Source organism: Amblyomma maculatum, chromosome 11 (assembly GCF_055883805.1).
Source record: "Amblyomma maculatum isolate TAMU_Amacu chromosome 11, ASM5588380v1, whole genome shotgun sequence".
Lineage (NCBI taxonomy): Eukaryota > Metazoa > Arthropoda > Arachnida > Ixodida > Ixodidae > Amblyomma > Amblyomma maculatum.
In genome coordinates, this window is record NC_139354.1 from 29,327,696 (window position 1) to 29,348,354 (window position 20,659).

The 20,659-nt window shown below is 45.9% G+C and overlaps 1 protein-coding gene across 1 annotated transcript in view; it reads right to left on the reverse strand.

Moving 5' to 3' along the window:
* The window catches only part of LOC146173279 (ABC transporter A family member 2-like), a 52,120-nt gene that overhangs the window by 23,643 nt on the left and 7,818 nt on the right, over positions 1–20,659 (reverse strand). Inside the window, exons 2-8 of the mRNA XM_084585168.1 lie at positions 18,948–19,207; positions 13,854–14,003; positions 10,391–10,634; positions 9,211–9,402; positions 8,339–8,517; positions 3,454–3,582; positions 1,572–1,689 (exon numbers count right to left, since the gene is read on the reverse strand). Coding sequence (XP_084441294.1) covers positions 1,572–1,689; positions 3,454–3,582; positions 8,339–8,517; positions 9,211–9,402; positions 10,391–10,634; positions 13,854–14,003; positions 18,948–19,207 — 1,272 coding nt within the window. The remainder of the gene's footprint in view (positions 1–1,571; positions 1,690–3,453; positions 3,583–8,338; positions 8,518–9,210; positions 9,403–10,390; positions 10,635–13,853; positions 14,004–18,947; positions 19,208–20,659) is intronic.

Below are 20,659 nucleotides of genomic sequence, written 5' to 3' on the forward strand. Positions count from 1 at the left end.
TTTTGAAGGTACTAGTTTGGTGTTGTTTATATTGACAAAAGCTCTCTCTATCCATTTCAGAGCAGGCTTAAACCGCTTTTTTTACAAAAGGTGGCGCCCTCTGGGAGTAGTTGAAAGCCTCCTTGGGAGACGCAGCTGCCAGCGAAATGGCGATGAGTGTTCTTGACAGCTACCGCCATCTGTCGCATACACCTGTCACGAATATTAACTGCGCGTGGCCTCCAAGATCAGCTCCAGCTGCGCTGATCGCGGAGGCCGTGAACTGCGCATGCGCAGCTGGGGTTGGTGGTTTGTTTTCAACCAAAGGAGAGTCGCGCATGCGCAGAGCGGCCTTGTGAAAAAGGCGAATTCACCCGCCTTACAACTCGATTAAAATGGTTAAATCACGTGGCACGTTCGCCACACTCCTGACGTCACAAACAGGCTCTGCAAGCATCCACAAATACGAAACAATTACTCGGAATATGACCACTTCTTATATATAGCATTCATCGATTACGAGAAAGACGCTCGTACGTGTGCTGACACGTCTCACGACTGATCACAGAACTTTCTACTGACTGTTGACGACGTATCGCCCAGGTCAAGGTCTTCTACAAGTGGTGGAGGTGCGGGGCAATATATATATATACGTGTGTGTGTGTGTGTGTGTGTGTGTGTATGTATGTATGTATGTATGTATGTATGTATGTATGTATGTATGTATGTATGTATGTATGTATGTATGTATGTATGTATGTATGTATGTATGTATGTATGTATGTATGTATGTATGTATGTATGTATGTATGTATGTATGTATGTGTGTGTGTATGTATGTATGTATGTATGTATGTATGTATGTATGTAGTGGCTCCAGTGAAGCCATAGTCCCCCGCAAAGATAGGCACAAAATTCCAATAAGGAAAGTGTTAGACGCGATCTCCCTTGCACTATTCCCCGCTTGCTTAAAGGAATTATTTAGACTTGGAATGGGAACAGTTAAAGTTAAGGGTTGATGGAGAATACCTCAGTAATCTGCAATTCGTGGGTGACATTACCCGGCTAAGTAACTTAGGGGCGAATTGCAAAGGACGATGACAGACAGGAAAAGCAGAAAGGTAGGCCTAAAAATTATTATTCGCAAGATAAATGTAAGGTAATGTATGGCGAAAACTAGGGTAATGTTACATCCTCGGAAAGGAACAGCAGTTTACAATAGGCAGCGAAGCACTGGAAGTAGTAGGCGAATGTGTCTACTTAGGACAGGTAGTAACCGCAGACTATGAAAGGAGATAACTAGGAGAATAAATTTGAGACGGAGCGCAATTAGCAAGTACTCACAGATTATGACAAGCAGCTAACCGGTATCGCTTCTAGTACCTCTTCAGCCGTTAAAATTTTATATTTCTGGCCGCTTTCAGGAAGCGAGAAATCGATCACTCTTCTCCGGTGGCAAGCACTGCACAACGTGAAGAAGTGCGCGCCATCACGCGGAAAAAGTAGGCGACATAATTGAAAGGCTTGCTATCCGCTTCGCAGAGACAAAACCATCTGGACTCAGTGGTAGGCACACTATCTGCTCCACTCGCCTGTCAGGATGCTCATCAGCGTGGTCTTGCCAGCGCCATTGTGTCCCAGGAGCACCGTCACATTGGGCTCGTACACTCTCAGGTCCACGCTGTTTAGCGCTGTCTTTGTGCCGAACACCTGTCAGAAGAAGCGATGCCCAAATTCCGCAATCAGGAAGTTCAGTTGATTGGGGGTGCTTTGGATATAAGGAGACGTTAGTTGCTGCTGCGCTTGCGCTTCAGGGGGTGCGCGTCCCACACAGCAGCGCAGCAGCTATGGCGCATGCGCAATCGGACATCCGGTAATCCGTTATAGTCTTATGCTAGTATGTCTCCGCTACACTAAGTCTCTATACTCGGCACTGGTATACGCTAAGCAGAAATGGCTTGCCTTGTTGCTGCCACAAATACGAGGGAGTCAGACGAAACTTCGTATCATGAATATGCATTACTTGTACTATATAGAGGAAAGAAGCCAACAGTCGGCGAGGCCAAGGAAAGCATTGGGGATTGTACTGTTTTTTTTTTTTTTTTTTACTTCGGTAATCACATAAACTAGTAATATCGCGTCCGAACTGGAAGAGCACCGGACACGATATTCGGAGGTCGTGGGTTCGGTTCCCACCATCGGCACGTTTGTTTTTCCTTCTACTTCGTGTTTATCTTTCCCCTAAACAGATTACATCACTAGTTTATGTGATTACCGAAGTAAAAATTAAAAAAAAAAAAGACAGTACAATCCCCAATGCTTTCCTTGGCCTCGCCGACTGTTGGCTTCTTTCCTTCATGTATTATATCGAGTACCCTCATTCGCCCTTCATTTATCTGCTTGTACTATATAGGTTACAGAAGGAAGCAAAATTGACGTTTGGAGTGCGTGCAAAAGGGATTAAAATACAAATACTACACCAGATACTCAGACTGCTAGGCGGTACTAGTACACAAACCCCCCTTACCTGAGAAAAACCAGCCTTTTTGTCGTTGTTGTTGTTGTTGTCGTTAGGTACAAGGGCGCAAACCAAGTGCCCTAACTCTTCGAAGCTGGAACACTAAACTATAGTGCCACTTGGTTCCACAAAAAAGAAAAAGCTCTGTACGATGTATGCTTTATACCCCTAAAGCAACATCTTCCGTAGAAGGAGAGATGGTTGATTTCAACCCTTACTTTCAAACTGTTCATTTTTGCAGTTTCTATGAATATTTCGTCACGGCATCATGTTCTGCAGTCTTTTTGAGGATGCTGTTCGCTTCGTGGTTGTGAATAAAAAGGCTGAGAGTTTGAAAATATTTGTTGTAGTTTAACTCTGGTTGACCATAGTTGAATTGCGATAGCAACGGCGGAAGCTTCTTTTGCCTGCTACAGGGACACTTAAGCTCATCCTTTGAGTATGACGCGAGAGCGTAAGCTACCAGCCCGCATATAAATGAGAAGGGTTCAATGCTGCTCAACCGAATGTGGAGCGAGAGCATTATTGTTGTTGTCCAAATAACATGTGGCACATAGGATCGGTCAAAAATTGGGTAGCAAAGAAATTCTTTGAAGTATACTTTCATGTAATAATAATAAAAAAGAATGTGATTGGAGAGTAGAGGAAAGGAAAAAAAAGGAAATAATTATAAAATGAGAAGTGGTAAAACACACGGGAGATTGACACTGGAATTGTAGAATAAGTGATGTTGAAATATTTAGCAAGGCAAACGATTTGATTCCAGTACAAAACGCCAAACGTGGCCCTTCCCGGGACGACGCGACGGGCTGAAACCTGGCGCTGTATTGCTATCGCAATAAAACAGCATTTGTGTAAGAGTTACGTTTACTTGTTCCAGCGCTGTTTCGTAAGCGCTCTTCTCTGACCATTTTCTTTTATTTTGTATGTTTCAGTCACATCTCCTAGGGACCTACTTTAACGAGGTTCTGTGTGACGATCACAGGACGTCGGCTTGGTGGGAGCTGCTCGAAGCGACGGGGGTCCCTCTCAACGGCGTCGACGTTGGCCGTGTTGTCCACCACCGAAACGTTCCAGTAGTTTGCCTGGCAGAAATACAAGAGGCAAGAGCAAGTGGTTAACCTGGGCCGCCACAACGCCAATCGCTATGACGTCATGGGTTGAGCAGAAGCAAGCAGCACCACTGTAATATGATTCCAAGGCACGTCATATCAGGAGGGAACCGTGAAGAGGCACGTAACCAAGCTGTATAGCGTCCATGTTCGTCGCCACCTATCACGGTACTTTTTTTTTAGCATGAAGGATTTTTTTTTGTAAAAACCCTTCAGGTGGACTGTTAACGCTCTATACATAGACACTCAACATCCGGTCACGTGATGGACATGACTAGTATACCACCTATGTGACCAGCGTCAAGCAAGAGTCTGGGCTCGGGATGCGATCGTCGCAGTAGACCTGGTCGCCACTAAGAATGCAGGTCTTCGACTTTCATGTAGTCCTTAAGCGTTAACAAGATAACATGACTGCAGCCCGACGACAGCTTATGACCATTTCAGCTCATTACTCAGCGGAGCGTTATCATTTGTCAAGTTCTTTTATTCCAACACCATTGAAGTACGAAGGATCAAGCAGGGTTTCGGAAACGGTACTCAACTATCGATCATATCCATACCATCAATCAGGTGATAGAAAAATGCTCGGAATATAACCAGCCCTTATACATAGCATTCATTGATTACGAAAAAGCATTTGACTCAGTTGAAACCTCGGCGGTGATGCAGGCATTGCGAAATCAGGGGGTAGACGAGCCGTACGTGAAAGTGCTGGAAGATATATATAGTGGCTGCACAGCAACCATAGTTCTACATAAAGAAAGCAATAAAATCCCCATAAAGAAAGGTGTTAGGCAAGGAGACACAATCTCCCCAGTACTATTCACAGCTTGTTTAGAGGAAGTATTCAGAGACTTGGAATGGGAGCAGTTAGGGATAAGGGTAGATGGAGAATACCTCAGTAATCTGCGATTTGCTGATGACATTGCCTTGCTAAGCAACTCGGGGGATGAACTGCAAATAATGATTGATGACCTAGACAGAAAAACTAGAATGGTAGGCTTGAAAATCAATATGCAGAAGACTAAGGTAATGTTCAACAGCCTCGGGAAGGAACAGCAGTTTACATTAGGTAGCGAAATACTGGAAATAGTAGGCGAATATGTCTACTTAGGACAGGTAGTAACCGCAGATCCAGACCATGAAAAGGAAATATCAAGAAGAATAAGATTGGGATGGAGCGCATTTGGCAAGCACTCGCAGATTATGGCTAGCAGCTTACCGGTATCGCTCAAGAGGAAAGTGTACAACAGTTGTATCTTGCCTGTACTCACCTATGGGGCTGAAACGTGGAGGCTAACCAAGAGAGTTCTACTTAAGTTGAGGACAACCCAGAGGGCTATGGAACGAAAAATGGTAGGGGTAACATTAAGAGATAGAAAGCGTGCAGAGTGGGTCAGAGAAATAACTCAAGTTAATGACATTCTAGTGGAAATTAAGAAGAAGAAATGGACATGGGCAGGACATGTAGTGCGAAGAGAGGATAACCGATGGTCGCTGAGGGTAACAAACTGGATTCCAAGGGAAGGAAAGCGTAGCAGGGGGAGGCAGAAAGTTAGGTGGGCGGATGAGATTAAGAAGTTCGCAGGGGTCAAGTGGATGCAGCTAGCACAGAACCGGGTTAAGTGGAGAAATATGGGAGAGGCCTTCGCCCTGCAGTGGGTATAATCAGGCTGATGATGATGATGATGATGAAGTACGAAGCAGGTATACAGTTCTGGTTGTTGTTATTGTTAATGCATGTCTGCAAACAACCTTTCACTAGAAGCAGGCTTTTCATATCGAAAAAAAAAATCTCATATTGAAACGAAAGCTTCACTACCACATGTGTCAGCCAATGTCAACCTGCCCGGCCACTTGAGCTTCAACGAACCAGGCTTCATAGTGTGGATATACGTATAGCTTAACCGTGGTGTCACCTATGGTGTGCCACCACTTGACATTTGACCTTTGACAGAGGATACGTCATCACGTGTTCCCTCTCTTGTTGAGGCATCCCCGACTCCATCGTTTCGGCAATTTAATCGCTACAAAATCATGTGTGCCCATGTTCAAACCTAAACTAATCAAATAGAAATCAAGCAGAACGATGTTTTAGCTTCACCTAAATAGGTTTAGCACGGGTAATTATCAGCATTTTTTCACTGGAAATACCAATGTCATCGCAGAACGAACATGTAATCTAATGAAATGCAACACGCATGATCATATCCGTATACACTGATGCGGGAGTATCGTGCAGCTCTAGAAGCTGCAAAAATTGAAGATACGTCCCATATTGATAGCTGCGGGAAATGTTTCTACTTTAAGAATAATAAAGGTTTTAAGAACAGTTCCTCCAGAAGTACAAGCACATTGGCATGAATAGCTGGCAGGCTTTTCTTAAGTGGACTGCGCGCATGCGCAACAAGAGGTGCTATCCAATATTTACAACAGCCACACATAGGCGGAGTCGGCTCGTGTTTCCCTGGGCTTGAGTTCTTCTATTCCAGATTCTTCTACTTTTACCGTGGATTACTCTAATATAGGACGAAACTCTACATTTCCGAAAGCAACTCTGGGTTACGTCGAACATTTCTCCGGTGCTGGTCAATCGGGGGTATTAGATGAGGCTTATCAAAATTTTCTTCCCTACATGGCTTAACAATAAAACAGACGCTCTCAAATTCCTCGGCACTGATCGATACATTGTTTCTCCTTTACTCTAATAGGACAAACAATATAGGGACACATAAGCTCAGCCTTCTACCACTTCACATATCACCCCGCTTTAACCGTTTGTGCCGTATAAACGTGCCTGCACGACCTAGAGGAAACGTGAAGTCAAGGGCCTTGGCAGGCTGACTCTGTTAATATCGAGTGGTAGTGACAATGGCGTAGAGGAAAAACAAAGCGACTAGCGTTTCAATGCAAGAAACTCTTCATTAGGCTGACTTGCGCCAGCAAAATAATTAAGCAACACGGCAGCGTCAAAAGCAGCAATCGTGCTCGTCGGTCGTCGAACTAATAACGCCGGTTGTATTCGTCACCGTTCGATATAAAGTGGGCGAATAACCATCTAGATAACAGGCCGAATGAACCTGGAAACGTCAGGAATGATACGGAAGCAGTTCTACTTATCACTCGGGAAAAATCTCGGCGCGTCTCGCACTGCGAAAAAAGCGATAAGCTGCAACTGGCGACAACAAAGCACGAAAACGATCGCTCCATCAGCTATAGTCGCAGTGATAAAGCCGCATGCTGGGGGCTATTGAAAACAACAATAAATAGAGCTTTCGGTGGTTCGACGCAATATCACCCTCCACTGTGAAAGCAGTGGTCTGAGTTCGCAACTCCTGCCGAACGTAACGCTCAGCAATCCTACGTCCTGTCACCTGTAAGTGTACGGCCATGTCAGCTACCGGCTACCGCCTTCCAGCGCCATGCTCGTAATTCATGGCGTTCATTTAGTCTCGTGGCACAAATGTGACAACAAGATCCTGAGCAACGAAGTTCTTAGGTATATAGATTGTTCTGTAGCATTTATGATGCTGTCATGGCGAGAAAGTGCCAATGACGCGAATTCAGAAATTTTGTCGGACGACGGTAAAGGTGAGGTAAAGCTGGAACTGGTGTATTACGACGCACACGTATGCCTTAAATGCTAAAAGGTGTTTTTGAGGAAAAATGTTTATCAGATTCGCCGGGCTGGTTCCGTGGCGATGACATTTGGCTGCGGAGATGAAGGTTCCGTACCGAAATCCCGGCCATGGTGGCCATATATCTTATACAAAATATATATTCTAAAGTTCATGCTTGCAGGCATTCGTGCAGAGCCCTTCAATGCGGATTCCCTTAAGATCATGTAATGCTTCGACCCCGCCGGGGTGGCGCAGTGGTTAGGGTGCTCGGCCACTGTTCCTAAGGACGCGGGATCGAATCCCGGCTTCGGCGGCAGCCTTTCGGTGAAGGCGAAAAGCAAAGCGCCCATGTGCTGTGCGATGTCAGTACACGTTAGAGAGCCCCAGGTGGTCGAACTTCCCGGAGTTCTCCACTACGGCGTCTCTCATAGCCTGCGTCCCGTTGGCAGGTTAAACCCCACAAACCAAGCAATGTAATGATTCGGGACGCCATAATTGAAACAAATCAATTTTTCTTTCATCCTCTCAACTAGTCGTAGTGATCATGTTTTATTGCGAAAATTTAACAATTATATGTAGGATCGTATTCTATCTTTTGTTTAACATATTTCAGCACTTATTAATGCAATGCAAATACTCTTGGTCACATATCATCACTCGGAATAAGGTGTACATGTATGCACACATTTGGCGGCGCGATGTGCTCTCACAACCGTATTAGTGACTGGACAACAGACCATGCCTCAAAAGCGTGTTTCGAGGCCGTTCATGCATATCATCTGTGCATTTCAAGTTGGTCCTGCATAAATTCCGCATACATTCACCAACTTATATATTTGACCGTTTCCTTCCTTTCTAATACTGTTAAAGGCACTTTTCCGGGTACTGCAGTAGCGGCCAGCGTAAGCGCAACTGCGTCACGCTTATTGGTCGATGTGTAGGGGCATCACGCGTGACACCATTGAAGAAACCAAAAGAATGCGCCACTCTGGTCCAACAAAGTGGCAATATGATGAATTTTTGATTTGATGATGATGGGTTTTAAAATAAACAGACGGACACAACCAGGTTTTTAGGTACGCATCGCCTTCAATATTTGCTTATCTTACCCTCAAGCAGAAGCAAGGTCCCTGCGGGTTGTTTGTGCTCCACGGTAGAACCTTGGAGAGGTACCAAGTCAAGAAAATCATGGCAACGTCCGATGCTAGCATCACGGCCCACAGTTCAAAGATGGCGATGTTGTCTCGTTCTAGTACCCTCCTAAAAACGAGAGACCATCCAGCCTTTCCTGCAGTATGAGGTAAAACCCATTAGTGACAACAATAACTACGAAAAGGGCAGCTGAAGGAATGAAGAAATACGCTACATGGGCATAGGTTGGTACTTGATCATAAAATACCCAAGAGCAGTACCCATGATGTCTTCCCAGAAGCAGCATCCACAGGGCATATACAAACCTGGAGGCAGACTGGGATGAAATGCGTTAAACATGCAACGTTCTGTAATTTGGCGTATAACCGGAGACTATAGATGCGTCTGAATCTAAAAGAGCGATCGGTGTCTGACATTTTTGCACTCGGCAGGGATAGTGGTTAACTAGTAGATATGCGAGTCGGCAAGTCCGGGCCATTACCATTCACTTTCCTGTAGGCACTTATTGTTGTGCTTGTATCTCGGAGCTTGTAAGTTAAATCGCTAAGCGATGGCCTTCATTCTTGTGTATTTCCATGCGCTCGCAGGTTAGCCACAGATGCCCGTGAAACACTTGGCGCTAGTAGCTTCCGGTGTACTTCACACAAATTCTGAGAGTACGAGAAGATCGCCGAGAGAAGTTGGCTGCAAGGGAGCAGCAAATCTACAAGGCCCACTTATATTGTCCGCTTTTCGCGACCGATAAAGGCAGCCATTGCGGAAAGAACAAACCTGCGAAACTGCTGAGTGCATGCAGAGAAGCTGCATATAACATTGGACTCGCACTTACCTTCGTAGTCCCTGGCGAGAAAGAGTATCCTCAGGACGTAAGCTGTTCCCATCTGCGGCAGCATACCCGCCAGCAGCTTCGTGCGTCTGGGCATCAGAATATATTCAGGCACAGAAAATCCGTCCTGTCCCCATTCAAGGAATCCAGGTCCGACCATCATGACCAGTACGCCAAGCACCAGTCCAGTCCAGCCTGCATGAGCGAATTAGCATCATTCCACGAGGCGCGCCTTGACAGACGTCACGTGTCAGAAACAAGAAAACATTCGCAAGACGGTTGCCACTGTGAAGCAAGAGCTTAACCTACTGCTGTTTTCGGTGGGTAATAGAAGTATTTTTTTTTTTATTCTCCATTGTTTTCCTCTCGAGCCGAGAGCGCCTACCGTACCTAAGGAGCAGCGGCACAAGCGCTGATAATAGCACTAATAGGCGATATTAGAGATTTAGCTTAGCGTAATCCGCGATCCGCTACAGTTATCCGCCACAGCGCGTTCCACTGCGCATGCCCAGACCCCCTTGATGCCGATAGATGGCGCCACATACTTGATGTCGGCACATAGACCTGCCGCGTCGGGACAAATCAGCTTGCGCGCCCCGCCCACGCGCGGTAGAGGGTCACGGTGGCGGGTCGCGGTAAGCTAAATGTCTCCATTTACCTCGAGTCATTTCTGTTTTCATTATTTACACGTCAATTTCTAAGCAGTCAGAACCTTTCTTACTGCTTATACTGTTCAAATAACTTAATTTTCGAGGGAGAAGAGGGACGCGTCTTCTGCTCGAGCAGACGCTCGCCGCCTCGGAGCGCGCTTTGAACGCGCTTCTAACGGATGGCTGCTTCGTACGTCAAAAAAGAACAGCATCATGTCATCATGCCGCCGATAGCAATGCCTCAAAGGTGATAGGCAGCTCTCCTGACGTGTGTACTACGATTTGCGAGACCATCTCGCGTAGTCTTAGATTGCAACTGCAGAGACGCACGTGCTCAACCATGGGCCACACCGCGAAAGCAGAGAGCGGAACAGTCAGCCATAGCCTCCGAGATTAGAGATGATCTCGGAGGCCATGAGTCAGCGTCTTAGTTTGTCCTATTGTCTCTCAGAAGTGACTCTAGGAACGGCAGCGATGCTTGGGGTACCTATACTGTATTGAAGAACTCTGCCCGCATTTGCGCCAATATTTACCTTCAGGAAACACCCATGCGATCATCACGGCGAGCAAAGTGTGACCGATGTGAAACATGACGAACGAGAACGCCAGCAGCGAAGGGTCGATGTCGTGCGCGAATGGGGTCACGTTGTCTTCCATCTTGCGAATGTACATGGCGACGATGACGGAGGCCCCTTCGATTACACCGTACGCCATTGCAGTCAAGAAATGGCCCGCGATGAACTGGCCTCCGGAGAGTCCCATGACGCCCTGCTGGTCCTGCATAACAAACGCGACACGCAAAGAGGGGCATCTGCAATGAAGTAACGAAAGCAACATGTTCAGGAGAGGGGAAGTAAATGTGAAAAACAAATTTTTGGAGGCAATGCGAAAGCATTCCTCTCCGGTTGCCGGGTCTGGTTGTGCGCGTGTGGGCGCAATTCCAATGCGTTGCGTTGTACACGGATTTTTACCAACGCCTGTCGTGTTCAGACAAGTCTGGCCATGCAGTGTCGCCATCGACGTTCAGCTGTTATGCCAGGCACTGTAACCATAAGTATGACTAACAATACCTATGAATAGTCAAATAATAATTATCATGAATAATTATAAGTGACTGATTTGATTATTATCGATCTCTGGACGACTGACAGATGCCTATGACGTTTTCTGGACACAACAAGCATAGGGCAAGGAAGGCTTTCACCTTAAAAAAAAGACAGGCCTTCGTTCCCATGGGCTTATTGATGCAGCCATGCAGATAGGTGGCGCTGTGAAGCGGTGCGTTTTCAGTCAGCATTAGAATTCGAGCTGTATTCGTTCCACTGCGCCTACGCCTGGAGACACATTCGTCTCAAATACGTTCGCGGTAGAGGGCTCTTGCAGCAGCAGCCAGCATCGGCGCTTCGGCGGACATGATTGCTATGGAGAACGCCTGTCGTCACACTCATTTCTTTCACAGCCACACACACACACACATACTGTCACACCCAGCTCAACACATCGGCCCAATATTGAAGTATGTTGGCAATAGAGTGCTCCTGTAAAGGCCCGGATATATCCGGCACAGTACCAATATTGGGTCCATGTGCTGCCTGGGGCAATAGTGGTTTTAATAGTCGGGCGGATTGGATTGCCGGGGCAGATCTTGCAGCGGAGCGTCAGACGCAGGGTACACCGACAGAGTGGCAAAGTTCGTCTTCGGGTACAACGTAGTACCGGCGCATGCCATCGTAGCGATGACGATTAGTATCGAAATTCTCCTCCCGTCGGAAAAGGAGCTGTGCTGGAGACTTATATGTGGCCGAAAGGACAGAATTATTGGTCGTAGCATAGCTTCAATCGCCTAATTGGTGCAGAATGTTTCGCGGCAACAGCGACACAAGTACACAGATGGCTGAACGACAGGTTCAACTATGTTTTTTGCAGCAAAAGTCTGATGAAGGACTCAGTTGGGACTGCGGTACCGAGTAGGCAGCCTCTCTGAAAGGCCGGGGTTGTGGCATGCACTCAGAGCAAGGGAGTCAATCGAATATGACTAAGTCTTGGGGTTTAAATAAGTAAAATAATAATATTAATAATAAAAAATACAGGGCCGCCACCTTTGGCGATTTCTCACCAAATTGGGAGTATGCTTTTTCTTACTCTTACCCATGGAGAGAAAGCTGGTGGAGCCAACTATGAGAGTTTGCATGGAGCTTCCTGAAAGCTACAATTCAGCCACTATGGGCGCTCTAAGCATGGGCCGGAGCGCTACCTGATGCAAAACTACAGCTTTTAGCCAATAAATAAAGCAGAAATAAGAGCTCTGATATCAAAAACCTCCTAACTTTTAATATCCTGGCTGTATATTGGAACAAACGAACTTTTTGAAAACCGTTTAGGTGTAAAGTTTGGGCAAAATAAATTTTCGCTCATTTTGGCAAAGCATTGCACACCACGGAAACCAATATTTCGCACCTAACATGCACGCTTTCAAAATGAAACATTAAATATTAAAAGAACTGTTGCTCAATCACGTTTACGAAGTTTTTGAAAATATTTTCGGGAACAGAGCACCTTTATTGCTGTCGTCTGCTTTTGCGTTTTCGCTACTAAGTGTTTTTACGCACTGTGTTCGCACCTAGAGAAGCACGTATGCAGATTCGAAGAAAAGCATTTTCGGAATGAGACATCTCAGTAACGCCACTCTGTGTTCCTGAAAAAGAATCTGATTATTCCGCGCCACATAGCGCTCCGGCCCATAATTCTTAGCGCTCTCATAGTGGCAGAAGTGCCGCGCCGCTGCAGCTTTCTCGCTAGGTAAGAATTGGAAACTATGGGAGTATGCACCTACGTCACAGTGGCGACCATTGAATCGTCTTATCACCGCTTGCACCGGCTGTCACAGCTGAGGCTACCATATAATGGCTCCCGTGAAGTCACTTGAATACCTTTTATTGGCGACTTTTACAGGCGTCGAACGAAAAGAAATTAAGTTGGCAACTGGCTAATTTTTGGCGACGTTTATAAGGCGAAAGCCTTTAATGGGTTCGCAGGTGTCACATGTAGTTTCGCACGAATTCCAAATATGGGCATACGCAGCCTTAATGATACCGAACAGGAAAGGAAAGGCGCATTATATCTGTCACACTCGTTCCGTGGACACCTGAACCGTGCTATAGAGGGAGGAAGAAAGATGTGAGTGAAAGTGAAATGACAGCCTGACTGTCGAAGTTCTGAGAAACTTCTTTGAAAACGGACCATGAGGTAGAAATTCCGTAGCGCTCCACTACGGCTCCCTGCTTTCTATCTTTCCAGGTTCACTCCCACCTTAATTCTTCCCTTCTCTTGCGGCGCTGTTTAGGTGTCCACAGAAAAAATTGTGGCAGATACTGCGCCTTTCCCTTCCTTTGAATCAATAATAGATGTTGGTTGGTTGGTTTGTGGGATTTAAATTACTCCGTAGCCCTCCACTACGGCTCCTCTTTCTCTCTTTCCACTTTCACTCCAACCTTCCTCCCTTCCTTTACGGTGCGGTTGAAATGTGCACAAGAAAACAAGTGAGACAGTTACCGCGCCTTTCCCTTCCTATAAATCAATCAATCAACGTCCAAAACCAATAAGAGATGTAAGTACGTCTCGGTGTTCCGATACCACAGATTTTCTAAGGCAATCAGAAAACTGCATTGTTTCAGTTCGGATTCCTCGACATTTTGTTGCATGTTGTATGGGAAGCTTAACGTTGTCGAGTTAAAATTCACTTTCTTCGATTATCACAACTATGCTTATAGTAAGGATATCTTCTTAAAAAAAACAAGTCCGCCCGGCTATTCCAACAGCGTCATTTGCAAGTGAGGTGAGGAGTCATCGTCGAAATCGTTACTACAGGGATTTCAACTCTAATTAATCTCCTCGCTAGGAATTATAATCGATGCTATTTGTCCGGTTTTACTCCTTTTTTTAATTAGAGCACTCTATTGTAGTCCTAAGGGTGTAACGCGGTGAAGTACCACTCACAGCGAGGCCGGAAGTGAACTCGTACCCCATGCTGCTAATCCTGATCAAGAGTGGAACGAAGAAAGCGGCGTAGAGCGTCAGGAACAGCACATTCATATACTTCTCCGTGTGTCCTTCAAACACCCAGCCCGGAAGGTTTTCCACTTTGATCTGAAAGGAGACGAAAAACTGATATGCGTAAGCCACAAATCGCACTGTAGTTTCTTTACTTGTGAACAGACGAAATTGGTGGCTATCTCGAGCGGACATGCTGGCGACTCTCCGGTACTTACTGCTCGCCTTTGCTAACGACAGTGCCAGTCAGAAGCTCTTGCCGCGAGTCATAGCAAAGGAGATGACTGTTATTATTAAATAAGAATTTATTGCTGCTGTTAAAGAGCAAGTAAAAAGAATTAGCCCACGTGACGGTCACCTGATCGCCGAAATTACAGCGCATGGCTCTGCAGGTTGCAAACAGGCTGATAATGATAGTGTCGGGCCTTCCCCATTCTTAAATATTAGGGAGGTTCAGCGAACTGTCACGGCACAGCAAAATTAATTTCTCTGTCTCATCCTCTTTTCTTTTTTATAGGGCTACAAGGTAACAAAAAGAAGCCATATTTGCTCATGATGACTGAGCCAAAAAGAAATGTTGCATGCACAGTCACATAAGGTGTGCACTCGGACGCTCTGACGGCGGCACACTTGATAAATATTGCCTCCTGCCGTCCCTACCTGTACATGCGAAAATGGGAACGGCCGATAGGCGTGTCTGTGAGCAACAGCACCGCATGGTGAGATATTGCCGATCAGGTTGCCAGTCACTTGTGCTAATGTTTTTACTCGCGACTAGTGCTTGGCGTCACTGTGTTCCAAGCCACATCGACTCATACCAAGATAAGTAAGATGTCTTGACAAATTTCGTGCAACACAAGCAAGCCACTGCCTGAAATCGGAAGACCTGCTGAGTTATGTATTTTCTGTTAAAATTGAACTCATCAAGAAACTAAGCAATTTCGCCAGTAAAGGCTGCGACCTTCATCTTCTCAGCTGTTTCTTGTTGCTGCAGGCGGTGTATTATTCCTATCGCTTCCTGGTAGCTACGGTAGAGTCCTGGCTTATTTCATCAAACATTTCCTGGAGGCAATTAGATCTCTCCAGGAAGTGAGGTAAGGCGAAAGCCTTTGCTGCGACTCTGCGTTCATGGCCGCGTTTTTACTCATTTGCTTTTCTTTATTTTTTGCTCCTTTCTAATTTTTTCCAAAATTTCTTGCACAATTTTGACGCATTTTTCGCAGTTTTGACGTCCGTGGCTGTTTTGACGTCTGCACAGTATATCGACGTCATTAGCTATTTTTATATCTAAAAATTCATTTTTTGGCTCCAATTTTGCAGACACATTTTTTTCACCCTCTACCCCCATATCATCGTTTTTTTGCTCATCAATCAATTTATTTCTCGACAATGACGGTGCGACGCTCACCGCAGACGCCCAAATCCTGGTTACATTCATTAGCCTATAAAGGCTTTCGTCTTAACATTTCACCTACATTATATAATTCTTGCCATCTGCGTAAAGTTTCAGTTGGTCACACGCACAAGCAGCTAGGTGAATGCACCTTTTAGGGAAGCAAGGCGTAAACAATGGGCAGCAGCGGGGCCACTTTAGACATCACAAAATGGCCACCATATTCAGCGCGCAATGCCGCTGTAGAGCCTGTGCTCGCCCCCGCTGCGCCCCATAAGAAGCTGCTGCAATGGGTGCGATGCAGAACGCAGAGAAACCGCGCGTAGCCCGTGTTGCGCTGTACACTTAAGGCGGCGCGGTGGCGTCGTGCCAGGTCAGCGCTGCAGAATTTCACCGCTAGGGGATGAATGCGCGCTGCCATCGCGTCACGGAGCTAGTTTTCGATCGGCACGAGTTGCGTAGTTAATCGCAGATACAAAAGCGAAAGAAAAGCTTTCTCTTTGAAACTTTATCATACACGCTTTGGCTTCCTTTCCTGACCCCATTTAAATTTAGTCTAGTATTTCCTTTATTTATCAACTCTCTCTAAGCGGTAAAATATACCGCTCACTTAGCGCTCTCATTATAGAGAAATGTACTGTAAGCGTCAAACAAAATGCGAACAGCAGATCGCATGAAGAATAGTTGGTCCTGCTTAGGCAGTGTGCCTGCGATCATCAGGGATAGGCGCGCTTTTCCGCTTTGCGATAATTGTGTTCTGTTTTCTTTGACAATTGTTTCCTCGTTGTGCAACTGAAGCGCCACATTCATCATTTTCGCTGGTGACAGAGACTGTTACCCTCAAGGGTGAAGCGAATGCTCTTAGCTCGATAGCCTGCAGAGCTTTGATTTTGCTCCCGTCATTGCACTCGCTTCATGCGGACACGAAGGCCACAGCCGCTGCCGGTAGTGTCCCACGCTACGCAAGTCACCATCTCTGGAAATAATGTATGCGCCGCTCCAGTGGCACAACGCGATAAATGAATGTAAAAGAAAACAGTCGCAAACCGGAATAGCGTGTTTAAATCTGATAACAACAAGCAGACTGCCTCAGTGGGATCTTTTTTCACGCGCTCCTCTGTTCCCATTTAATTTGACGCCTATAGTACACCGTCTGGAAAAAATGCTAAGCCGCAGTGTTCGTTTCTAAATCTTGCCGCATAGTACGCACCACGAGGCATCCATATCTGTTCTAAGCTGAGAGTAACTCTCTTCCTTTACTGGACCTCCATGAACATTGGACAATAGCTCTTATGCTTGCTTTAATAAAAAATTTTGAGTTGTATATTTTTGACAAGGCTGTTCGTCTACAGTTACTCGCGAGGAAATACTTCATCTCGCTGAGAGCAGCACTTCTATACCAGTCGCAAATATCCCCACAGGGGGCTTGCATGTGATGGATGCGATGTAGCATGGAAATGTCGTGAAACCTCGCTACTGCGAAACCCCGCTACTGCGAAACCCCGCTACTGCGAAACCCCGGTTTATTCGAGGTTGACACCCGCGTCCCGTCAACGCCATATGTATTATGGTCATGTAGCTGGGCCAGGCTATCATTTACGTGAACTTCGCATTGCCACTAAGAAATTCTCTCCTTTCACGTTGGAGTTATCCACATTGAACTCCACGAATGACTGAAGACAACGGGATTTCGCGCCGAATTAGGTTAGGTAAGATATGAAAGTACGCACGCGCAAAATGCGATCCCCTCACCTGAGTCCGGTTACCAGCGAAATTCGCTGCTTCTCTTCTCAATTTTTTATGTGCCTGCTCAATGACGTACTGATACTTGACAGCCCGCGCTGAAAAGATAATCAAAATTTAGTAAACTCATTAATAACATTGTCATCTACAGCATGAGTGGATTATAGGACTCTCGTCTAAATGTATATTGCAAATATTATATTGAGTAATGACCTTTTTGCAGAGCGTATGGTAGTGTTTTTACCTATACTTTTATTTGTCCTTTGATCAAATTACAAACAAAATTTAAGCAGCTAGGTAGTGTGAATAGCTTCACTAAACTTATATCAAACGGAAGCATACGCTCGCATAAAAGCGTTCAAGCAAGCTGCACTCACATATAACCACGGAAGGACTATCAGAAAGTCGCAAGCATGCATTCGTGACTCCACAAAATTGTTGTAGCTGAAACTACGAAGAAAATAAACCGATAAACTATGCAAGACCATTCGGCTGTGAAGCGAGATGACGTAATAACGGAAACAGCTGCAATCATGAAAATTTACACTGGAAAAGCGGTGGAGACAATCATTTTCAAGTATGTCATATAGCATTTCTCCGGGTTGCAAATACGTGTTTCTTCTCTTTGTCCACCCATTTTTCTTTTTTCGCGCTATGAATGTTAATCTGAAATACGCGCTGGTCTGACCCATCCCACAACTATAGGCAGCCGAGGAACCTGTTGTATATAAGGTGACTAGAAAGCAAAGCAACTATTCAACAAATAAAAATTATAGACAGTAAGAGAATTTGGTTTTCTCGTACATGCGTGGAGCCAGGGGGATTTTTTGAATGAGGAAATATTCATAGCCTGAATAGTTACTCGTCAAAAACATTACATAGCAATTCCGTTGTGTGAGTACTTTTAACAATGGAGCTACAGTGGCACGCTCCAGTGAAAACCTGGGAATAATTTTCTGTTATTAAAAAACATGCCTTTCCGTGTACTTCTGCGAAAATCGCGACAAGCTACTCTCTTCACTTCTTGAGCTGTTGCATTCCTACTTTTTCTCTAACTTTTACATCCTCCTCGGTATGCCCACAGACCACATTATGCGAACGTGTAACTGTTTATAGCCTTACGGGACACTTAGAGCAAATTTATTCGATTATGGTTGTCACTGAATTTTGTCCAGCAGCAACTGACGCGTTTATCACACAGAGAAATGTCTATTGGGATCATTGCGCCGTGGACTTCCTGACCCACATTCCAGCAGCGGGCCAGCCACATTTGGAAGTCTACTAATAAAATTTCTTCCTTCTCCATCTTCCCGCCAGTCGATTCCAGCTTAATTATTATGTCCTCACCAAAAAAAAAACAGGTCGTCATCCTGACGAAGCGAATGACGAAGCGTGTTGCGTAGTCGCTAGGATCCGCTGTTAATATATATCATTGCCGTTCACACGCAAAATTAGAGACTTGCTGCATGATCCGCTACCGTAAATCGCTACCATTGGCTCCACTGAGCATGCGCATATCGCCTTGAGGGTGCCAGATGGCGCCACTTGTTGATAAGTGGTATGTACGTCGGGACCAATTAACTTGTGCGCACTGACAGCGCGTGGTATCGGGTTACGCTAACAGATCGCGGATAGTGTCATCCTATAACTGTCTATTGGCCAGAGGTGGCAACACCTGCATTGTTTGTAATACTTCGTCCCTTGCAAAACTTCTGTTTTAGCTGACAATAGTCTATCCGTGCTTTAAAAGCGGTGCTTTATGAGGATTCTAAACGCGTTCACAAATTCCCTAAATACGCAATAAAATACGTCCACGTAAGCGGCAGCTCACTGTACGTACTGAAACTTCCTTCCTTCCCCGGTTTTTCCTGCATGACGGGGGTCTGGGTTGGCAATCCACGCACTGGAGCGTAGACGGTGTACGTAAGGTTGGCATCACCGTCAGCCTGTCCGGCTAGAGCTACGCAAAGCGGCTCATTGGCGAACGACGTGTAACTGGAGACTTTAGTGTCGTTTTCTTCTGCCGCCAAGTCGTCGCTCACAGCGGGGTGGGCAACGAGCGAGACGTCGAGTCGTTTGATGAGCATCAAGCACACGTTGGCCACTTTGTCAGACTGGTCGACGTACAGGTACTTCACGTGTGCGCTTTTTGGCGGAGGTGATCCTGCATCGCCCGAGATTTGGTGCAAGGAATTATCACAGATATCATCCTCAATGCGAGAATGTTCAAGTGAAGAAAAAAAGCAAGCAGTTTTTGTAACGTTTTTCTGTGCCAGAACTAACCGCGAGAAAGTTGTATTCAGAGTCGACAGGTGCCGCCTTTGCGCGTTGCTTTAGCACCCGGGGCGGAAGAGCACAGTCCGACTCCATCTATAACGGCTGTGTTATAGTGAACTCTCGTTTATTACGAACAGAGATCGTGCTACCGTCAAATTATGTATAAGAACAATTACTTTGGATCTCGAATACAACTTACAACTATGGCTGTCCCACTCGAATCTAGTAAACGAGAACGGGCCGCGAACTGGGCCCCACCGTGGAAAACCTATGACGCTTAAAATTAACGACACTGAACCCACTTTTATGGCTCAGTGAATATGACACTCGACTACTGAGCCGCGGGTTACCCAGGTTCCATCCCGACTGCGGCGAACCCAGACGGTCGAAATTATCCGGAACCCTCGACCACGTCGTCGCTTTGGGACGTTCAAATTCATAACCGAACCAACGATTTTTCTAGCCACCGCATCCGGCGTGAAACGTCCAAGCTCTGATATGGGCCTAATTACCGTACTCAAGGTGTCCTATCGGCGCCGTATGAGCTATTTCCCGCAAATAAAAATTAATAGACACGAGGCAGGCTTACCAGAACGGACCTCTTTCTTCGCCACCATAGAAATACACCCAAGTTGCGTGCTTTGAGGTCACCGTAGGTCGCTTCTCAAATACCTTCCTTGAGATAGTTATTTGAAGAAGAGTCTCTGCCACCCCACATACAACCGTAACCGGCAACCAGCCATCTGAAACCTTCGTATTTGATTAATAAAGCTAGCCCCAGGGTACTGTTAATTTTGGGGTGGCAGTGACTCTTCTGCAAAAAAAAAAAAATAATAAGGGCTAAAGAAGGGTTGCAGCAAAGTTGGTAAATAAACTCCCACAAGTAGTTCATTGCCTGAAGAAGTTGGCAGGCAGGTATGATGTTCCGGTTGTTGGTTGGTTTGGTTGGTTTGTGGGGTTTAACGTCCCAAAGCGACTCAGGCTATGAGAGACGCCGTAGTGGAGGACTCCGGAAATTTCGACCACCTGGAGTTCTTTAGCGTGCACTGACATCGCACAGCACACAGGCGCCTTGCTTTTCGCCTCCACCGAAAAGCGGCCGCCGAGGTCGGGATTTGATCCCGCGTCCTTGGGAACAGTAGTCGAGCGCCGTAACCACTGCGCCACCCCGGCGGGGTGATGCTCCGGTTGTGTTCTCTGCGCTAAAAAAACTCTGTAGTTTGTGTGCAACAAAAGGGAAGGGTAAGAAAGCACAGTGTAATAAGAGGTATATGTCAAGCGTTTTGTAGGCTGTGGAGTGGGAGTGGTTTATGAGATTCCACTGACGTGTGGGAAAGTA